Below are 19,300 nucleotides of genomic sequence, written 5' to 3'. Positions count from 1 at the left end.
ATTCCTACCAAATTCCATAGGGAGTTTGGTACCTAGGGTACTCTGAGGAAATAATCTGTGGCTTTTGCCAATCCTGCACTTTCAGATGTCACCAGAAACAACAGATTCCACCACCCTCAGAAAAATTCCTTACACTTCCAACTGTTGCAGACTGAGGGCTGAAGCAAGTAAAAATAAGATAACATTGGAGGCCACTTCATCTTTCAACTGTAACATGTTTATAAATGCTTGCTAAAGCTTACCTGGTTCATGGAAGTAGTACTTATAAGTTGACTACACTATATACCATATGATTACAGTATATAAAATATGTAAAGACAAATATTGGTATTGCTAAAGAATGATCCTTATGTAATACTCAAATTTTCTCCAGTAGAAATCCTGATCATCTCTACTGTTGCTTTGCATTGTGCTGCTGGCAAGGTATGCTTAATTTGTTTTGTTAGAGCAATAAAACAATATGCATGAAACAATATGCATGAAGCATTAAAATGAGCACTGAAAATCAGAAAATATTGTGAAAATTAAAAAAAAAGCAGATCTTGTTTGGTCCCAGCACAGTCTCTGTACTAGCTGGCCTGAGTAGTTAAAATCAGGCAATCTTGGGAAGAGAGGGAGGTTACCATTGTTTAAATCCTAAGTAAAAATAGAATACCCACTGGGTTCAAATGAAGGTTGTTCTTAAAGTAACTTGAACTTACGGATGCTGCCAGTCTAGATACTTCCTATGTTAAAACACAGTTGCACAGAAATCTCTAACGAGGACAGACCATTACAAATGCCCACCTGCTAGTTTTTTTAGGTGTAACAATAAAAAGCATTCTGGTCAACAAAAAGTAAGTATGGAACACTTACACATGCCAAATACGTAACCAGAATAGTTATTTGGGAAAATGGAACAGAGCTGTTTAAAAAGTGTATTCATTCACTGCCAATTCTTGGCCTGGTTATAGCTATGTGCTTGAAACAGCATTTCTCAACACCGTTTCTTATTCTGCCTCCATGCAGCACCTTCCCTCCCCCACTTCCAGTTTGGCATCAGACTATGCCAGTCCTGAACACTGCTGCAATTTACTGCTGAGTCACGTCATTTCACCACTGTCACAGCACATCATCATCACTGTTCTGATAGAAATACTTTTGGTATCAGAATGGAGAGAGGCTTCCAAGACATATGCAGTGGTAAAGCTCAGTATAGTGTGTTCTTTCAGGAAAAGCTGTTTTCCTCTTCAAAGGAAGTTTCCTGGGTTTTATGGTCACTGGTTTGGAAATGGCACAATTAGCTCTCCCCATGATTTTGCCTCTGCTCACATGTTGTACCTCCGGAATGCACAAAGGATCAATGTTCGAAGGCAATGGACACTAGAAGAGACTTCCGTTGTTTATCATGGTGCTGCTGAAGTCTTCTGGGGTTGACAGATGCTGCTCCAGAAGGTTAATAAGATGAAGAAAGCTCTTCCAGCTGGACTGTAAGAGGGATTATGTCTGAGCAGCAGATAAACAGATTATTCCAGAAACAGACACTGCTTTTTTTTACAACTTCGTCACTCTTGTCTTACCACCACAGTCCCCCAGGCTAAAAGTGTGTGTGTTGGAGGGGTTTGTCCAGCTCTTTCATTCTGGCACCTGTTTCACTCTTTGCCTAGTTGCAATTCAATGCAGTCCAAGGCTGGGGACACCTGAAAAATAATAAGAGGGAAGACATTTGGGGATTTTTGTTCTTTAAGAAAACAGAATTCTTCTACTTGACCTACATATTCTTATCTCCTGCATGATTGATCTTGAAAACTGTGAATGATCAGTAGACAGCATGCATTTGAAAACTGGATTAATATTTTTGATCATTTGCCTTGCTCTCCACATCCAGGGAAGCAGAGGTAAGTTATTAAAAGTTTATATGAATTTACATTGCATATGTTGAAAAAAATAAATTGAAAGATCAGGGTGTTTTCACGTTACAGAATTGTTTGATTGGAATTGGTGTTTTGACAATTCAGCTAGAGACAGTACAGTTAGTGACACTGGAAAAGGAAACACTGGCAAGATTTTTAATGTGTGTTTCCCAGGCTTTACGATCTCTGTAAGAGATGTCATTTAGTTTCAATTTACCTGCATATGTTCAGTTATGAAAAAATATAATTTCAAAAACAATTACATGGAAGGGGAAAAATAGCTGAAAGAAAATCTAAGTGCTGACATTGTTAAAGATAGTCTGTCATCCTTGAAATTAAGAGAAAGTCATAAAGTATATCTCTCTTTGATTTTACTTTTTAATTCCATGTAAATAGTGTCATTTGATCATTAACGATATTTTGGAAATGTAGCAAAAAATGAGAGAATGAGTGATAGTTCATGTCTGACAAGATGAAAAGTTATACCAAAATGTTCTGGTTTTGCATTTAAGTTGCATATTCTATGATGGAAAGAGATAGAATGAATACCAGGTAATTCATGCATGCTTGATTATAGCCCATATACATAGTTATGAACTGAGAAAGTGATAATGTAAAAAGTGGGGACACACAGTTTCACCCATTACAAATTGTGATTGTATGTTACAATACATTTCCCATAAAAGTCTTCAGCAAAATTCTGGGAGGCTATCATGACAGAGAGGAATACAGAACTGTATATAATCTCCCTAAGAGATGTAGTAGAATATTTGGTGCTTAGAATGTTTATCAACACTGAGGAAAAAGTGACCAATAATAAACTTCACATAGCATCTTGCTTAGGTAGCAATGTTGGAATTTTCTCATTTTTTATGGCTTTCAGGGGAAAAAATATTTTTTTCTAGACATGCATGTGAATGATAATTGGAAAATTAATTCCCACCAGTTTTATAAAGTACACGTGGTACGAGTAAACACATAATAATTACTTTTTATTGCCATGTGGTCATGCCATATATATTATTTCAAAACTATTTTATCTGAAATATATGCACACAGATCTCAAAAGACTTCTTGTGTTAAGAAGCTTCTTTACCAGAGCAGGGGTGCTTCCAGAACTGTTATTTTATGACTTAGCATTAGGGTCAGACACTTACAGAAAATACTTTCAAAAGTACACAGGCTCTCCCAATAGTCTGAATACTTACAATCACTCATTAGTGAGTCTAACGCAGATGATTTGAGGCTTTTATGGCTATTCAAGTTTGCAGTATATGTCAACTGTGATAGACTAGGAAATAAGAGATTAAGATATAAAATACTCCCATCTTAAAAGAAAAAACACAGAGCTAAGAATTGGTAAATATTTAAAGGGTTAATTAGTTGGGTTTTTTTTCCTCATGAACAAAACTATCTTAAATTCAAATTCCTGATTTACTCATATCTATATTTAACAAAAAGTGGGTTAACAAAAGTGGGGCTTGCTCAGTCATGTCTTTTGGTCCTTCCTCCCCATCCCTTTATTAGGACCAAAAGAATTCTTCTCTCAGCCATTTGGATGCTGTCCAGGAGCACCTCCGATTCCACAGTAAACAATCAGGAAACTGTAGGGAGCAAAGTAAAGACTTTAGAGATGACGTGTTTATCTTTGGCTATGACTAGTGCCAGAATCCAGGAAATTACCACAGGACTTGAACTCAGGTCTTTCCCACTGTTCTGCCACAAACTGTCTCTAACAATGGGAAGGGAAAACGAGAGGGATAAAAATCTTTGTGACAGCAAAAAATCTACGTGTAAAACATGACAGTAATTTTTACATCTTGAATTGTAAATTACTGAAAACCCAGACTACCTAGCAAAATACAGAGGAGCTTTGAACTCCCCAAACTATACATTGATATGGGGTACATCCTAGCACTTGATACTAAGAATGTAGCCAGAGAGCTTTCAAGGCTATTTAATGTTATATTTTATTCAGCAAGCAAATATCTGCTATTTACTCAGCCATTCTTTAGGACACAAAGGCTTTGTGTGTGCTCTATGAAATCATTTTAATTCATTCTGACTTACCCCTTCCCACTTAGCTGTTCTAATTCTAATAAGCTGAAGTGTTGCAAATCTTCATTACTATAATTGCTTTTGAAAAAAGGGTTAAGCAAATTTGTGCCAAAGGGAAAAGGAAGTCAAAGAAAGAAAGGAAAAAAAGACACGTGTTTTTTGCTGATTATTTTCTACTTTCATCCATAAAATAAGAATTACCAAGTTAAAGTTAGTTTTTCTGGTTGTGCTTATAAACAAATGAAAAGTAAACCTTTTTTTTCCCCCCTCCCCAAACAAATGTAACACTAGATTATATGAGGGTTTTAATCTTACCTATTTCCTGGCTAAAAGCCAAACTTGAATAAAAATACTAGAATATCGTCACTGAATCATAAAGATTCATTCCAGATATAATCACACCCATACCATAGTGATTAGTGAACTATATGTGAAAGAACAGTTAGATGTGTGGGATTTTTTTCACTGAAAACACCTGTGGATAACATGATCACTATTAATAATAAAAAGTTTTCTCTCTTTACAGGACATTAGTTTACAGGCTACAATAAAATAACTTTACTTGGAGTCTTAATCTGCTAGAAAACCAGATTATTGTTTATGCTATTCTTCATTTCTCAGCTAACTGTGGTGTCCTAGAGGCTTCAGCAGTGCACTAAACAATGTGGCCAACATTCACTAGATGTAGCAAACTTACTGTCTTCCCAGAAGGAAAACTATGTAGGCATTCTACTGCATTTTGATGCTTTAAAATATTTTAAATATATGTTTTACCCCCTGCTTTTGTACCTCTGTCCTATTCCCAGTCCCTTTGGGATTAAAATGAGTCTTCTACTCATTCTCTGTCACACAATTTTTCCATTTTTATCAGGAATTAGGTGCACTACTCTGCACATTCCATGTGCTTTCCATTTTGCAAGCCCAGCTGTGTTTCAGACAATTTCTTCCCCTTAGGAACGTGTGATATTGAACAACACAACTCCTAAAAAGGAATACTTATCTATCTGTCTGCTTGTATATACATATATACTGGCATTTAGTCACAATCAGCTGCTATTTACTGGACAGACACTTCAGAATAGTAACATATCTGGAAAACATAAGATTAACAATCATTTGGGAGTATCCTGACACGTGCAACAGTGTAGGTGTGTTTATACACTCTTACATGATTGTTGCACACCTTATCATTTTATGTAAGCATATCACCAATTTTAACCTTATAGCTGTCTGACAGAATAACACTATCATCTTCATTTCACAAAACCATGAGAACCTGAGGGGTAATATAGAAACTGAAGCTCTGACCTGTAGAAAGCATTGTGGTCATAAAGCAGGACAACAGCAGAGTTTAGCAGGCTGATTCTCAAAGCAACTGCCTAGTCACATAGATGTCTGCAGATCAGTAGGGACCAGACTCATAGCTACATAGCGAATTGTACTTAGGCCACCATGCTTATCTTTTCAGTGGTGAGGTTCTACTGACTTAAATTTCTACTTCAGTGCAGAGTCAAAATTACCTTCTTATTGGTTACTCTGAATCTTTCAGTACCTGTCTCAGACTTTATCCAATTGTATATTAACAGTCTTGGTAACCATGTTACCCAAACTGCAGTTTTAGTGGGTATGCTCCAGGTATACCTTTCATACATATGAGTCAACACAAATCATAGAAGCCCAGCAGTTTCAGGTAGGAAGCAGTAATGCACTCATCTTTCATTCTGTGATTTTGTCATTACAGCACAAAATTAAGACAGCTCTAATCAAGTTCTTTTTCCTTTCCTCTTCTCCCTCAAAACTAGATCAATTTCATTTAGCTCAGAAGCTGTCCATGCTTAGGGCAAGGAATTGGAGTAGGTGACCTCCAGGTCTCCTCCCAACCTAACTTGGTCTATGCAGCTTGACACATAACTAAATTAAGTAAGGTTAAGTCCAAGTCACTCTCTGTCAAAATGAGATGGAGTCAATTAGCTAGAGACTGTAGGTTGTATTGCAGGATGAGTGCCCCTAAATTGTGGGTAAAATTGACCATTTCAAATTACACAAGTTCAAGCAAAGAGATGGCACTGTGGCCATATTCATATTCATATTTGGATACAGTTACCTCAATAAGCCCATTCTGCACTGCAGCTCTTTGACTCGCACCATCAAAATTGTTGAAATGTCGTCATACATGGCAAAGTATCACTGGAACTTGAACTTATGCTGTCTCACTGACTTTCTCAGAGAGTGGCTCTATGTCTTGAGTAAGACTGATTAGAAAATGAACAGCAGAGGTGCTCAAGTCAGTGTTTCATCACTGCAGTTTGGATGCATCTCCCCAAGAACTACTCAAACACTTAAATCATTTTCTTGCATCCTTTGATGCAAACCATATCAGATAATAGAACGGCATTTCAGGTCAAACGCTTCTAAGATAGCCAAGGAAATACAAATAGATATGTGTTTCATATGTCAACATTAAAACCAATCATTCTTCAATGCGCTTTCTAGTTTGGGTCCTGGACCTTAAGAAGACTCTTACAGGATTCAAATGTTTGCAATGAAACCATAGATGGCCTCTGATATTTTCTATTAGTCCCAGAAGCAGCAGTAGAGTTTGAATGAATAATGAAAACTTGCATTTATCTATCTGAAGGAGATGGTATATATTTCTGCCTTAAATGAGATGTATGATGTCAACGAAAACATGAGTTTCTTATGATGCTCTTTCAGGTAGGAAGGAAACGTCAAAATCACATGTTGACTTATAAAGCTTTCAGCATATTCAATATCATGATTGGTACAGACTGCATTTATCGTGAATGTGGATCCATTGTTAGTCAGTATATGACAATTATATTCACAAAAGCAGGAGAATCTTACCAGTGACATATTATGTTTTCTATTCTCATCTATAATAGGTGGATAATTCACCATAGTTATTTTGCTATGAATTGTATAGTTAGCATAATTCAAAGATTTTACCAAATTGACTATTTAGAGAGGGAGAAAAAATTATGTTTGTCTGTTATAAGGCCTGAGCATAAATTTCATTAAAATTGCTTCAAATTATCTTTTTAGCTTGCTCTCTGAAGTTGGTTGATTTAACAATTGTGTTTCTCCAACTGGCATAGAAAACCACACAGATTTGTGTATCTGGGAGGAGAGGAATAGCTGAGAGATTATGATATCTAGTTAAGTTTTTCAGTGTTACCTACTTGCAAAAATGGAATTCTTCATACTTACTGAAATTCCAAAGCACCTTTGTTGATGACAACAGTGATCTTTGGTACCAAAATGTAAATCCAGGTTAATTTAAAGGGTTCTGCAAAAGAACCATTATCTAACACCATCTCCTAGCTTTGCACGTAATACCATTAAAATAAAAAGCTTTGGGGTTTTTATTAAAATTTAGAAATTTACTACTATCATTGCTATACCATATATTTCAAAATAATTTACCACATTCTTCTCCAGATTTTTTTCCACATATGTTCCAAGGTGTGGGTTGTTTCATTATAACCATACATTTAGTATTTTTAACATAAGAATAATAATGGGAATATATTACATAAGGATTAATGGGAACCTTGCCTTATTTAAGTACAACATAGTACATAGTTAACAGTAACATGTATCTCTTATGAGAGACAAGACCTGAGCTTATTAAATATTAGTATTAATTTTTCTAATACGGGATTCCATATTCTCAAGTTCTTAAAGTTGTGAGCCTTTATGGTTGTGAAAACAAGCTTGTAAATGTAATGCAAACACAGTCAGAACTACAGTATCTGACAAAGCACTGGCAAAGCAGCCCCAAATATCAGCAAGAGTACAAAGGTTGCTACTTCCACATCTGCATGAGAAGACAGAGGTTGTTGCATGCTTCTCTGGAAGGGAAGTGCTGCTCGTAGTACTCACATGCAGGATCTAGGCTGCATTTGATGATAAAGTCATGCCACATTTTAATCTGGCCCTGCTCATCTAAGTCCCTTCAATCCAGTCAGACCCTTCCCATGCAACTGGGGCTGAGGCAATGTGGCATAGAAAAGATTAAAAAAGAAGTATAAGGAGAGAACATGTCATGGGCACCCTGTCAGTCACTGGTAAGTGCCATTAAAATTTGGAGTCCTCACTATTCCCATGACAGGAGGAGACTGCCTCTAAGCGAAGAGTCCAGGATATTATCCTTCTTTGTACTTTCTATGCTCCATCTGGTGTTTTCATTGATCAGTCCTTTCAGAGATGTCAGGATCAACTTTCCGTGATTAGTCATCCTTGCTTTTGTTACTGGTTGAATTATCAACAAAAGGGGCTGTTGGCCCCGCTCTATATCTAATTGGATCACAATACCACATTTATGGGATCTTTGTTGAATTAGCCCTCTTTGATAAGTTTTTCTCATCCTATTTCAGCAGTTCCCTTTAAATAAGCCTTGTATTTTAGTTAATAATTGTTTTATTGTGCAGGCAATATGTCTCATTTATCAACCAAGCATTCCTCTCTATCCTAAGAACATCCATTTATTTTTGAGACTTATCTGTTTTTTCATACATGTCAAACCTTGTGATGACTTTAATGATGAATTATTCAGACTTCAACAGTTTTGTCCTGATGTCATCTTTAATTTTGCTGCTGAAACCTTTAGCTACCATATTTTAAATTCTTCTCTTTGTATACAATGACATCTTAATTTTCTAAGGTCAAACAAAACTAAAAGTTTACTTCTAAATTAATGCTGTAGGTAAATGTTCCTACACAGAGCTGAAAAAACTGCTGAAAAAACCCCAATCAACCCACACCAAAACTGGAGGCCTCCCAAAACTGATACTATTAACAGCTAGAAATTAATAAAGCTGTATAGAAAGGCATCCACTACAGTTATACAAAAAAATGTATGAATACAAGCTTCCTGCTCCTGTGTTTATAAAAGCGAATTAAAAACAAACAAACAAAAACAAGAAAATGCTGACCAATTATCTGAATGGCTTTAAATTCTTTTTTTCTAGAATCCAGTTAAACAATAATGTATGTTTCCTTTTTCATAATGCAGTTTATTAAAAACACGTAGGAACTCTCACATTTGAAATCTATTTCTCCTGCCTTGTTTTATTACTGAGGGTATAAATTTGATAATGCAGGTCTCAAGAGACACAGGGGAGAGGCCTGGCCTAATTCCAAGGATTTCAGATTTTTAATTTGAGAAATGAATACCATTTATCAGCCTGAAACCAAAACCTGAAGAACAATACTATGTGCTTGAGAGACCTGTATGGACATCAAAGAACTTTGATTAGGTCCCATATGATTAAGATTGCTATATCATATTTTGAAAATTGCTTTATCATATTTTGAAAATATTTTTTTATATTTGTCTAAGTTCAGGACTAGAGGTCATGTTTGAGCTGGCACAAGCAGCATGCAGGAACAACCACAAAACCACGGATGAAATGCAGAGTACATTTATTTTTGTTATTTTGTCAACTGAGGGATCCCCAAAGCAGCACCCGGGCAGAGGCACACAAGCAGGGATGCAGGCAGCGTGGAGCTTGGTCCATGTTAGAGGATCACTGAACCTGCCGGTTTTGCCTGTATATCAGGGACTCACGCAGGCATAGTTTATCACTGTGCTTTGATCTTTCCCACAGCAGGGCAGGAATCTCTTAGGGAGCCTCTAAGTCTATCACAGACCTATGTTATCTAAACACAGAGGTTCTACTTGTCAAACACACAAAACTGAACAATGATTAGCATGACATATGTGTTTTTCTACACCCCAGCTGCAATCTACTTGAGTGTGTTTGCAATCCTCGTTGCCAATCTTCTGTTATTTTGCCACAAATCAGGAACTCCAAATTTTAATAATGGCTGACAGTGACTCTGTAGATCACTTTGGTAAAACTACCTCAACTTTTTTCCTCAAGTATGGTCCCTGGAAAATGGGGACAATAATGCAGATTCTTCTGTGTGAGAATAAAGGAGAGTTAGAGCGTCGCTTAAGATGCCTTGGAGATTGAGCTGAAGTACAGTAAAATGTTACTAGACTTTGACAATTATCTGCCCTTCTGCCCTAGAACTGTCAAAGAAAACTAAAAATCTTAGATATACCTTTTAAAGATTAAGCTGAGACAGTCACCTTTATGAACCAAAAGAGTTAAATAAAAAAATTCATATTGGGCACAGTAAACACTAATTATATTAATTGTATATGTTTGTTTCAGAAAAGGGAAGAAAAAAATTACAAAACTGATGCGTTTTAAGAAAAGTAAAACAGCCTAGTATTATTGAGATTTTTTACATGATCAAATGGTGTATTGTGTAAAATTTGCACAACTGCAGTTTACTTGATTACTATGTTGCATGGTAAAAAGAAAAGGGATCAGGTAATATATATGGGTCCAATTTCATAATAGCACAGGTCTTTTTTGATTATATTTTTCAATCCAGGACACTGAAAGCAAAGCATCTAAAAAGTTGTAGATGGAGGCTTACTATATGGCTGAATCATCTGGGAGTCTTAGGTAAAAACTTCTCAGTTCAGAATTTCCACAGACACAGGGGAAAGCACAGGTCTGAAGAATTACGAACAAATAATGTTTGTACCAGAAAACAGGTTTTCTTCCATTCACGTTCAGTAAATATTAGGAAACATATATTGGACAATCATGTGGAGATGAGGGGCTGATGCTTTCTTCAATCAAATTTTGCTTAAGTTTAGTAAAAAGTGATTTCAAGAACTGATGCTAATAAAAGTTACTCCAGTAAAGAAAATTTACTAACCACAAGATATAAATGAATTTAAACCTATTACAATAAACATACTTAAGCAACAGATCCCTCCCACAAAAAAAAAAAAGTGGAAACTGAAGGGAAAGAATGAAAAATTAAAAAATTTACACCTACCTTGAATAGGCTAGCAGAACAGTGATAACTGGAAGCAGATAATGTATGGTCACTTTCTCAGCCTGAAAAGCCCTAACATTGAGAGTTTGAAATCATTACAACAATCATTTGAGAAGAATCTCCTTTGTCAGTCTTATGAATAGTATAAATCTTAATTCAAGTTAATGACCTAGAGGTAAATCCTGGGGAAGAAGCAAATCCTTCAAGAAAGGCCTCTGCTCCATACAAAAGCTATCAAAGGGCTTAGTGACAAAATCCTTTGCCCCAGTTGGTCAGGCTGCCTGGGCAGCTGGTCTATCGCAGTTAATACACCTTGTAAAAGGTAATAGACTTACAACTGGCTACTTTCCGTGTAGATTTTTGGTATTCTTCTAGAGGATTTCGGGGGTCTGCTTTGAGATTTCAATGGCATTGGATCTTCTGCTCTCACCCCATATGTCATTCAAATAATTCAGTCTCAGCTGATCTGATGTTTTGCTACTTGTGGTTTCTGATGGCCCCAGAGCTGTGTTTTCACAGGGGAAATTCCTTTTGTGCAGTTTACAGTTCATGACCTGACATTACTGTGGAAAAATTACTTCAGTTTCATTTATTGACAAGCACTATATGACTGCATCACCACTTTAAATTACCTTGCAACAATTAGATAGTTATAGGCCTACAGGTTTCTGCCTTTGGCATGCTTTATAAAGCAATAACACTCACATGTTGCCTTCATTGTATAATTTCCTATCTTTTATACAATATTCATCATAATCAAGCAGTCAACTTTTTTCCATATCTGAGCATACACCTATGTCATATTGTATATGTCATTATTATAATTTCTACACAGTAAGCATTGGATGTTCATTCTGAAGTTAAAAAATAACTGAGACATATATATACACACACACTCCTATATATATCTATACTGACATATATGGTAGAACCTTTCCCATTCTTTACCTTTGAGTACTATTCTTTTTGTAAGAGTATGCTTTTCAATTATTTTTCCCTTATCATTTATCTGCGCACTTTTCTTTAAACATTTAATTAACACAGTTCCAAATTGTCAAGATAATGTTTTTACCTTCCGTATTTTCTCTTGATTTGCCTAAGAACATGAAAATTAGTGATTCTTACATGCAGCATGACATTTCTTCTTTCTCCAGCAAACTGAAAATTTTTTACTCTTCATTTTTTTATAATATTACTGTCACTGAACTTGTTTCTTTTGAACCCTATTATTTCCTTTTATTGTTCTTTTACAAGTTTTTAAACCATTCTTCAAAGCAATTTTTTCAGTTGATTTGTCAGCATTCAGGTATATATACCATACATTTCTTACATTTTCTCCCTTGAAGCTGTCCAGTTATCTACAGATTTTACACTTTTCTTTCAAAACAGTTTTTTCAAAATGTCTTTTATTCTGTTTACCACTTTTTTTTATTTTTCATCCATAATGACTGTATCAAATGTATGAAAATGCAACCAAAAAAAGGTATTTCAAAATTAACTTTAACATCTTTATTAATATGTATGCAACATTTTGGAAGACAATCTAAAAGATACTAATTTCTCCTGTCACACAATCCTGCAAAATGCCATATTTCAGCTCATTTAAATGTGTATCTCATATTTTATTCTTATCATTAATATTTTTGCATTAAATTTAGCTGCTATGTCATGTAACACTGCATCACAAATACTTCGGAATTGGAACTAAATGAGTCCTGAATTTTTGTGTGCCTTTTAAGGTAGGGGTTCCTATGCTTGAGGCTATTTTGATACCCTAGAAGCGTTTTCATTCTTCATAACTGAGTAACCCCGTAAGTAAAACTTAAGCCTAGATTTTCAATTTGCACTCACTGATTTAACTTTTTTCTACTGTAACTGGTCCACTTTGCCAGGAATAGTTAAAGATCTATTGAGATACAAAGCCAGAGCGTTCACACCTATCATACAGTGGCAAAGAAACATAATTGCAGTCTGTTCTGATTAATACTTCAGTTTATATGTCAGGGAAGGATAGAGAAGTTCACTGTGGAATAAAAGAGGGACACTGGAAATAGCTCGTTCTTTCCCCAAAGAAAAACAAACTCCCACACAACTTTTGAGAGAAAGTGCTTAAGGGTCCAGTTCTTGAGATGGGTTCAAGCCTATGAACCTAATGTGAAGGGAGATGTGCCTTGAAGCCCAAAGGAAAGATAAGAATATCTCAAGAGGATGCAGATTTAAGGTACAACTATTTCTCATTTTACTTATCTGCTAGCATAGACACCTTTTCATGCTGTAAGCTGATACAGATATGCTTCACTTTCCCCAAGCTCCAGGCTGTTACTTATCACTGTACTGTACATTTCCCTACAGGGTGATGTGCTCACATATGAGGTGCTGTAGCACAAAGTTCAAGCACTTAAGCGTCCTTTCTGGATCCAACCCAAAGTCATTTATGAAAAGAAGATTTAGTGCTTCTGAAACTTGTACCCTGTGTGTCCTGGAGTCACGTGTTGAGGTATAAGGAAATTAGTTACTAGGTCTCTTGAGTCCCAGTTCTCCCATGTGATCACAGGATGTTTCTCCCCAGCACATTAATTCATCCAGGGCATTGACAGCAATATAATATAACAAAAAGAACTCTCAGGTTCATGGCCATTTTTCAGACATGGTCTTGCATTGGACACATACTGCCTATGCAATGTATGTTTATGTACATGCTTACTTTTTATCTTTTCCAGAAATCCCTAATAAAATAAACCATGGTGAAACCAAACATCTTGCAGACACCTCAGGGTCAGACAAAACAGAAAAAACAACAAAGAGGTCCAGAGTATCAACCATAAGGCGGATATTTGACATGGCAAAACACCGAACAAAGAGGTCATCCTTTTTCTCAACTGGTGTGAAAGTTTGCCCACAAGAATCAGTGAAGCAGATTTTAGCCAGTCACCAAGCTTACTACAGATTAAGAGGTAAGATGATGATTGCAGCATGTACTTCCTTCTTGAAAGTATTTCTTTTAATTGAGGAAACACAGTAATTTTCCAGAATCTGGCTCTTTAGCTCTAGGCAGTGTATGTGATATTTGCTTTATGTTTTGTTTTTACATAGATAATCAAATATTACATGCAGATCAGCATGGTTCAAGACAGACAGTTACCAGAACAGAATAAAAGAATGCACTCAAAGGACTAATGAACTCAGTGTAATTGCATAGTGTTCTAGGGTGGCAGAACATGAAGACCAAATTATATTTGCACTACTGTGTAAAGATGTACCACCTTTCTCAAAAGTGCAGCAGGTACCATCATTGCTACTCATAATTAATCCCACCAGCTCAAGACAAGTAATGAAACTATTCATCAGTCATTGCAAAAATATGTTGGTGTATCTGTAGTTATATTAAGTCTGTGGCAGTGTTGGTATGCTACAAACACTAAGATAATTGCCAGCAGCTCATGCAAAGAAATTAGTCTTATTTTTAAAAACTCTGGAATAGTGTTTCTGCCCTTTTCCAATTAATTCACTCCCTCCCCAGCCCTTTCTTTACCTCCCTTGACTGTAGAGAGCCTATAGAGTTACCACTTCAATTTTAGGTCCCTAGAGAGCATGGTACAAATAACCCTCTGTTTTTTATATTTCCTCTCATCCTCCCTCTACCTCTCTCAGTCTTTCATTCTGTGGCTATTCCAATTTGCATTAGAAAAATGCATATTTTTGTGCTGCAGCTAGATGGTCCAAAGCTAATTCTAAAACCTTGTCAGCACTTCTGGGATCTAAGGCAACATCTACTCTAAATCAAATTTGCTTATCTATTTGTCCTCTATATTGGTCTGCAACACATATGTAACTTGGCTGCTCTTCAGCTCTCTTTTGGCTAGTTCCCTCTGAAATTAAAACTCAATGTAGAGCTGCAAAAATTTTACTCCAGCAGCCACTTGTTATAGGCAAGTGTTTGTAGCCATTCCTAGGGATAAAAACATTTTTGGTATGTTTTTATCTATATGGTATGTCACATTGTGGGACTGAATTTCAACCCAATGGGCATTAGAATTCCAAAACATGTGTTAAAGAGGCTGATCCAAAAAGCTTTTTTAAAACTCTAAATAATCCTGAAGGTCCCTAAAACTCACTGGTCACATCCCTGATTGGCCTGAAAACAAGCTAACCTGATACAGGCTGGTATCATTGACTTGAATTCAAATAACTGTAATTATGACATTTTCATTTAAAAACTGATCATGACAATTCCACCACCTTTTTGAAGAGTGGTACATCAGCTGGGATAGTGGGCTTTATAAGTCACGTAGTGCAAGCAGGTTTAAACTTATATCTCCTCTTCCCCAGCAGAGTGTCCTACACACAAAATTCTCTGAGTAGATGTCATCCAGTTCTTCAGCTGAAGCTGGAGTACTTCCCAAAAAGCAAGCAAGAGAACAGATGACTGCAGCTGAATAATTTGTACACTCATTTAGAAAAAGGTGGTTTTGCTCCCTTGAATAGTTGCATATTTTCAACTACAATGTCCTTCATTAAAACCTCAAAAGAATCTTTCCTTGAAGGAAAGAGCAGAACCCAAGATGTCTGCCCTCCAGCTGAGCATGCTAATTTACCTGATGAAAGTGATAAATGAAAAAAAAAAGATGTAAGTGAAAATGTAGTGATGCAAGCATTAGCCTTGAAGCTGTAACCACAGTACAAGCCTTCATGAAAAGATGATCCGGTAGCCATGCTGGAGCCTTACAGCCTGTGCCTATCTGTGGGACAATCTTACCTTCATTTTGTTTTGTAGACATACTTTTAGGTCAGTTGTTTTCTGTATCTAAAGTCTAGGAGGCCACTTACATCCCTCCAAGTCCCATGACACATTTAGAACTGTAACAGCACCGTGAATCATATCTGTCCTCTAGAGAATTTTACTGCTTCCTAAGAAAAATTACACAATTTTTGTTTTAATATATATATATATCTTCTATGCCTTCAGGAATGAGCACACAACACAAAACAGCTCAGATACAGGAGTTCAGACAGTTGCTATTGGATAACCTGAGCCTACTGTGAGCCTATACAAACTCTGAAATAACACACCATAGCTTAAGTCACCATGAAGACAGTCCCTCATGTGGGGCAAACTGGGACCATGCATAGAATCAGCTACAACGTCTCCTCAGCTGGCCATGTGTCATGTTTATCTAAACCCTGGTAACTGGATTATTTTTCATCAGATAATACATCTTTATTCAGCAGTTATTGCTAAGAAAAACAGATACCAGACAGTTGTAAGTGAGAAAAAGGTAATAGGAAGTAGCCTTAGCTGCTAGCTCATAATGAATAAATCTCTTCAAAAGACAGCCTGTTCCTTTTTAATAATCTGACCACATCTGCTCCACATGCAGCTGCTCTACTGGGAGGGCAGGTCGTTCCTGAGGTATTATTGAGGTGCCCTAACACAGCTAGGTGAGTACATCCCTACAGCAAGTTTGGAGAATACATAGAGAAACTGATTGCACTAATTTCAGAGACACCAGTATTTTAGATAATGCAGATAAAGTATGTCACTCTAAGTCGAAGCAGGTATCAAAAACTGAAAATAAATTTCCCATTTCATGGTAAAGAACTTTGAAAAGTAAAGTGCTAAAGGCAACAGCTTTTAAATTGCTAGCAAGTTTTTGTTAAAATATTTTTTCTAATATGTTTGAAAATGCACTTCTCTAAAAGCATTTAACTTCAAACAACATTTTGAAGAAACATGTTCCTTCATCTTGAGTGAGTGTACATTGTATTTTCACAAAACCGAAAATACAGCTGGCTTTGTTGACCCTAACAATACTAGAGGAATCAAGAAATAGTGACAGAAGCAGTCACAGGAAGGTATAGCAACAGATGAGATGATAAACTGAACTGATTCTATTCAAAACATATTGGTTCTAGCAGCCACCAAGCCATGTTAGTTACCGTACACAACTGAGTTCACAGACTCTGCAGAGGACAACCTGCATAACTGGATATTTCTGCAGTTACCAAGATGTTGGTAAAGTGCACTCAGAAGTGTAGCCCCACCTGGCCATCTGTGACTCTCAAAACCTCACTTCTGCAGACACATCTAAGACCTGTGTTATCAGAACCATCCAGGGAAAGTAAACCCTATAAAGTATTTCTGAGCAGTCATTTTATAACCTAGCTGCTGCTGCTTTCTCCCCTCCCTCACATACTCATTTATGTCATGATCCTCACTCACAGTGCTAGAGAGCAAGGTCTTTGCAGCAGGAACTTACCTTTTACAAGTTTTCCCTGAAATGCCTGACAGATTTCTGACTGCTAGAAAATAAATCAAAAAACGGGACATCAAGCCCAAATATACATTCTAATATATTTTGTAACATACTATACCTGAACTTCACAGCTTGCTTGCATAAGGAGTGAGCCAACAGGATATGTAAAATTATTAGTCTCCGTGATTATACTATGTGTTTTACATAATCTCATGTAACTAAATCAGTTTATATCCAGTAAATGAAGCTCCCTTAGAGCCATTCCTGAATACTACCTTCTCAAAATCTCCCCCACTCTCTTAATCTCTTTATGTTCATTTTAATTTCCCCAAATCATGCAGAATGCTACTGTTCTCTCTGCAGCCACAGTACCTGTTAATCTTGTCTGATGTAGCCTGGCATTTAACTCAGTGATTCATCAACATGGAGGAATATTTAACATTGAACAAATGACTGTGCACAGCTGTGTAGAGAGGAAGGAAGTCATGTTCTTTCCAAAGAATTTTACCTAAGTAATTTAATTTTTCCAGAGGTGTTTAAAGAAATATAAAAGCATGTACCTGCTGCAGAATGTCCTTAAGATTTTGAAAAGACTAATTACATTGAAAACTTGGAATAGGACAAAATTTAGCTTGTTTTATGTATAGTTAACCATAGTAATGTACAAAACCTTTGTATACAGTTAAAATTAAGATTATTCAAGTGTGATGACTGATAGATTATTTTTTTCTCTACCTCCCTGTTTGCTCTCACTAGAACATCCAGTATGTATCATTGTATGTATGTACCTTTGAAGTGAAGGAAGTGTGCTTTGTGTTTGCTCCTTATTCATTATGATGATGTCAGGCCAAATTAATCTCTCCTTTAAAATTGGGGAAATTAGCAATCCTTAACTCAAAGATGATTAATCCTTCAGCATAAAAGCAAATGACTGTCAGCTCAAAAATACCTAAAAGACCTAAGTACCTACAAATAGCTAGAAGCTGGATTTGTTTCCTAAGTACAGTAAAATGTGTAAATCCCAAATCACTTTTAAAAGGCTTTCAAGTTTACTTTTTGGTACAAAGCATCCGTCCCCAGACCCTTTCTTCTTACTCAGTCTGCCAGGAAGCTGTGTGGGAAGCCTTTCGAATTTTTCTGGATCGGATTCCTGATACTTCTGAATATCAGAACTGGGTTACTGCCTGCCAGAGGGAAACCTTCTGCATATTTGACATTGGCAAAAACTTCAGCAATTCCCAAGAGCACCTGGAAATAATCCAAAGGGTAAGGACTACTGACATTTGTTTAGAAACTGGGGGACACTTCCAAGTCCCTCCCCATCTGCTTATATAAGGGAAAAGTATTCCTCAGGAAGAGGAGGGGGCATGTGTTAGAAGGAAAACATAAAAGTACAGTAAACGAAAGAGCTAACAGGCTTCTGCTTAATGATTGGATACACCCACTAGTAAAATGCTGTTTTTCTTAATCTTTTTGCAGCGAGTAAAACATAGAACCTTCCAGGAAAGGTAAGTAGCACAAGTAGAACCTTGCCACTTGACATTACTGCCTTTTTTGAAAAAGCTATGTGTAGATGTGCGTGGATGTGAACAGATATACAGATAGCACTGTGGTGTATTTGGTGTGTGCTGTGAGAGATGTGTATACTGTATGTATCATAGTACACAGTAACTGAATCACAAATAATGAAGGTGGCCAAATGTCTGAATTGTCTGTTCATTTTGAGACACCACAGAATGTCGTCTTAGAATAGTCTGAGCATGAAAGCCTGACAGAGCCACGGCTTTGTGTTAGACTAGTGTTGACTAGGAGTGACAAAAGATTACCCACAATTGTTATAATTCTCAAAAGGAAAGTCAGAGAATTTAACAAAAGTTTATCTGGTAGGCTACATTAAGTAATAGTATGAAAACTTTATTCCTTCACTTTAGCTTTCCTCTGTATTTTTGCATATCATGATAGTGTTAACTAATGTGATGTTTTATTCCATAAACTCTTGGAGAAGAGTATGTTCCTGGCAATGCTCAGAAGTCTGAGAATGGCAGGATTAAAGTTACAATAGTGAACTCTGTCTCTCTGCATATAAATACTATAGTACAGCCAGATAAATCATTGTCCACAGTTTCTCTGATTAATGTATCATTTTTTCCTTCAAATTTTCTTAGATTTTCAGATGTAGCAAATAACCTTTTCCATTTATAAATTACACTG

The 19,300-nt window shown here is 36.4% G+C and overlaps 1 protein-coding gene across 1 annotated transcript in view; it reads left to right on the top strand.

The window, feature by feature from the left end:
* Window positions 1–1,810: 1,810 nt before the first annotated feature.
* Window positions 1,811–19,300, top strand: part of IMPG1 (interphotoreceptor matrix proteoglycan 1) — a gene marked incomplete at both ends in the record, with an annotated part of 62,534 nt that continues 45,044 nt past the window's right edge. The window contains 4 exons of the mRNA XM_081997180.1: window positions 1,811–1,877; window positions 13,556–13,789; window positions 18,189–18,355; window positions 18,569–18,597. Coding sequence (XP_081853306.1) covers window positions 1,811–1,877; window positions 13,556–13,789; window positions 18,189–18,355; window positions 18,569–18,597 — 497 coding nt within the window. The remainder of the gene's footprint in view (window positions 1,878–13,555; window positions 13,790–18,188; window positions 18,356–18,568; window positions 18,598–19,300) is intronic.

This window comes from Phaethon aethereus (genome assembly GCF_964289735.1).
Source record: "Phaethon aethereus genome assembly, chromosome: 3".
In the NCBI taxonomy this organism is placed as follows: Eukaryota; Metazoa; Chordata; class Aves; order Phaethontiformes; family Phaethontidae; genus Phaethon; species Phaethon aethereus.
Note: the sequence above shows the minus strand (reverse complement) of the source record. Positions and strands in the feature narration are given on the sequence as shown.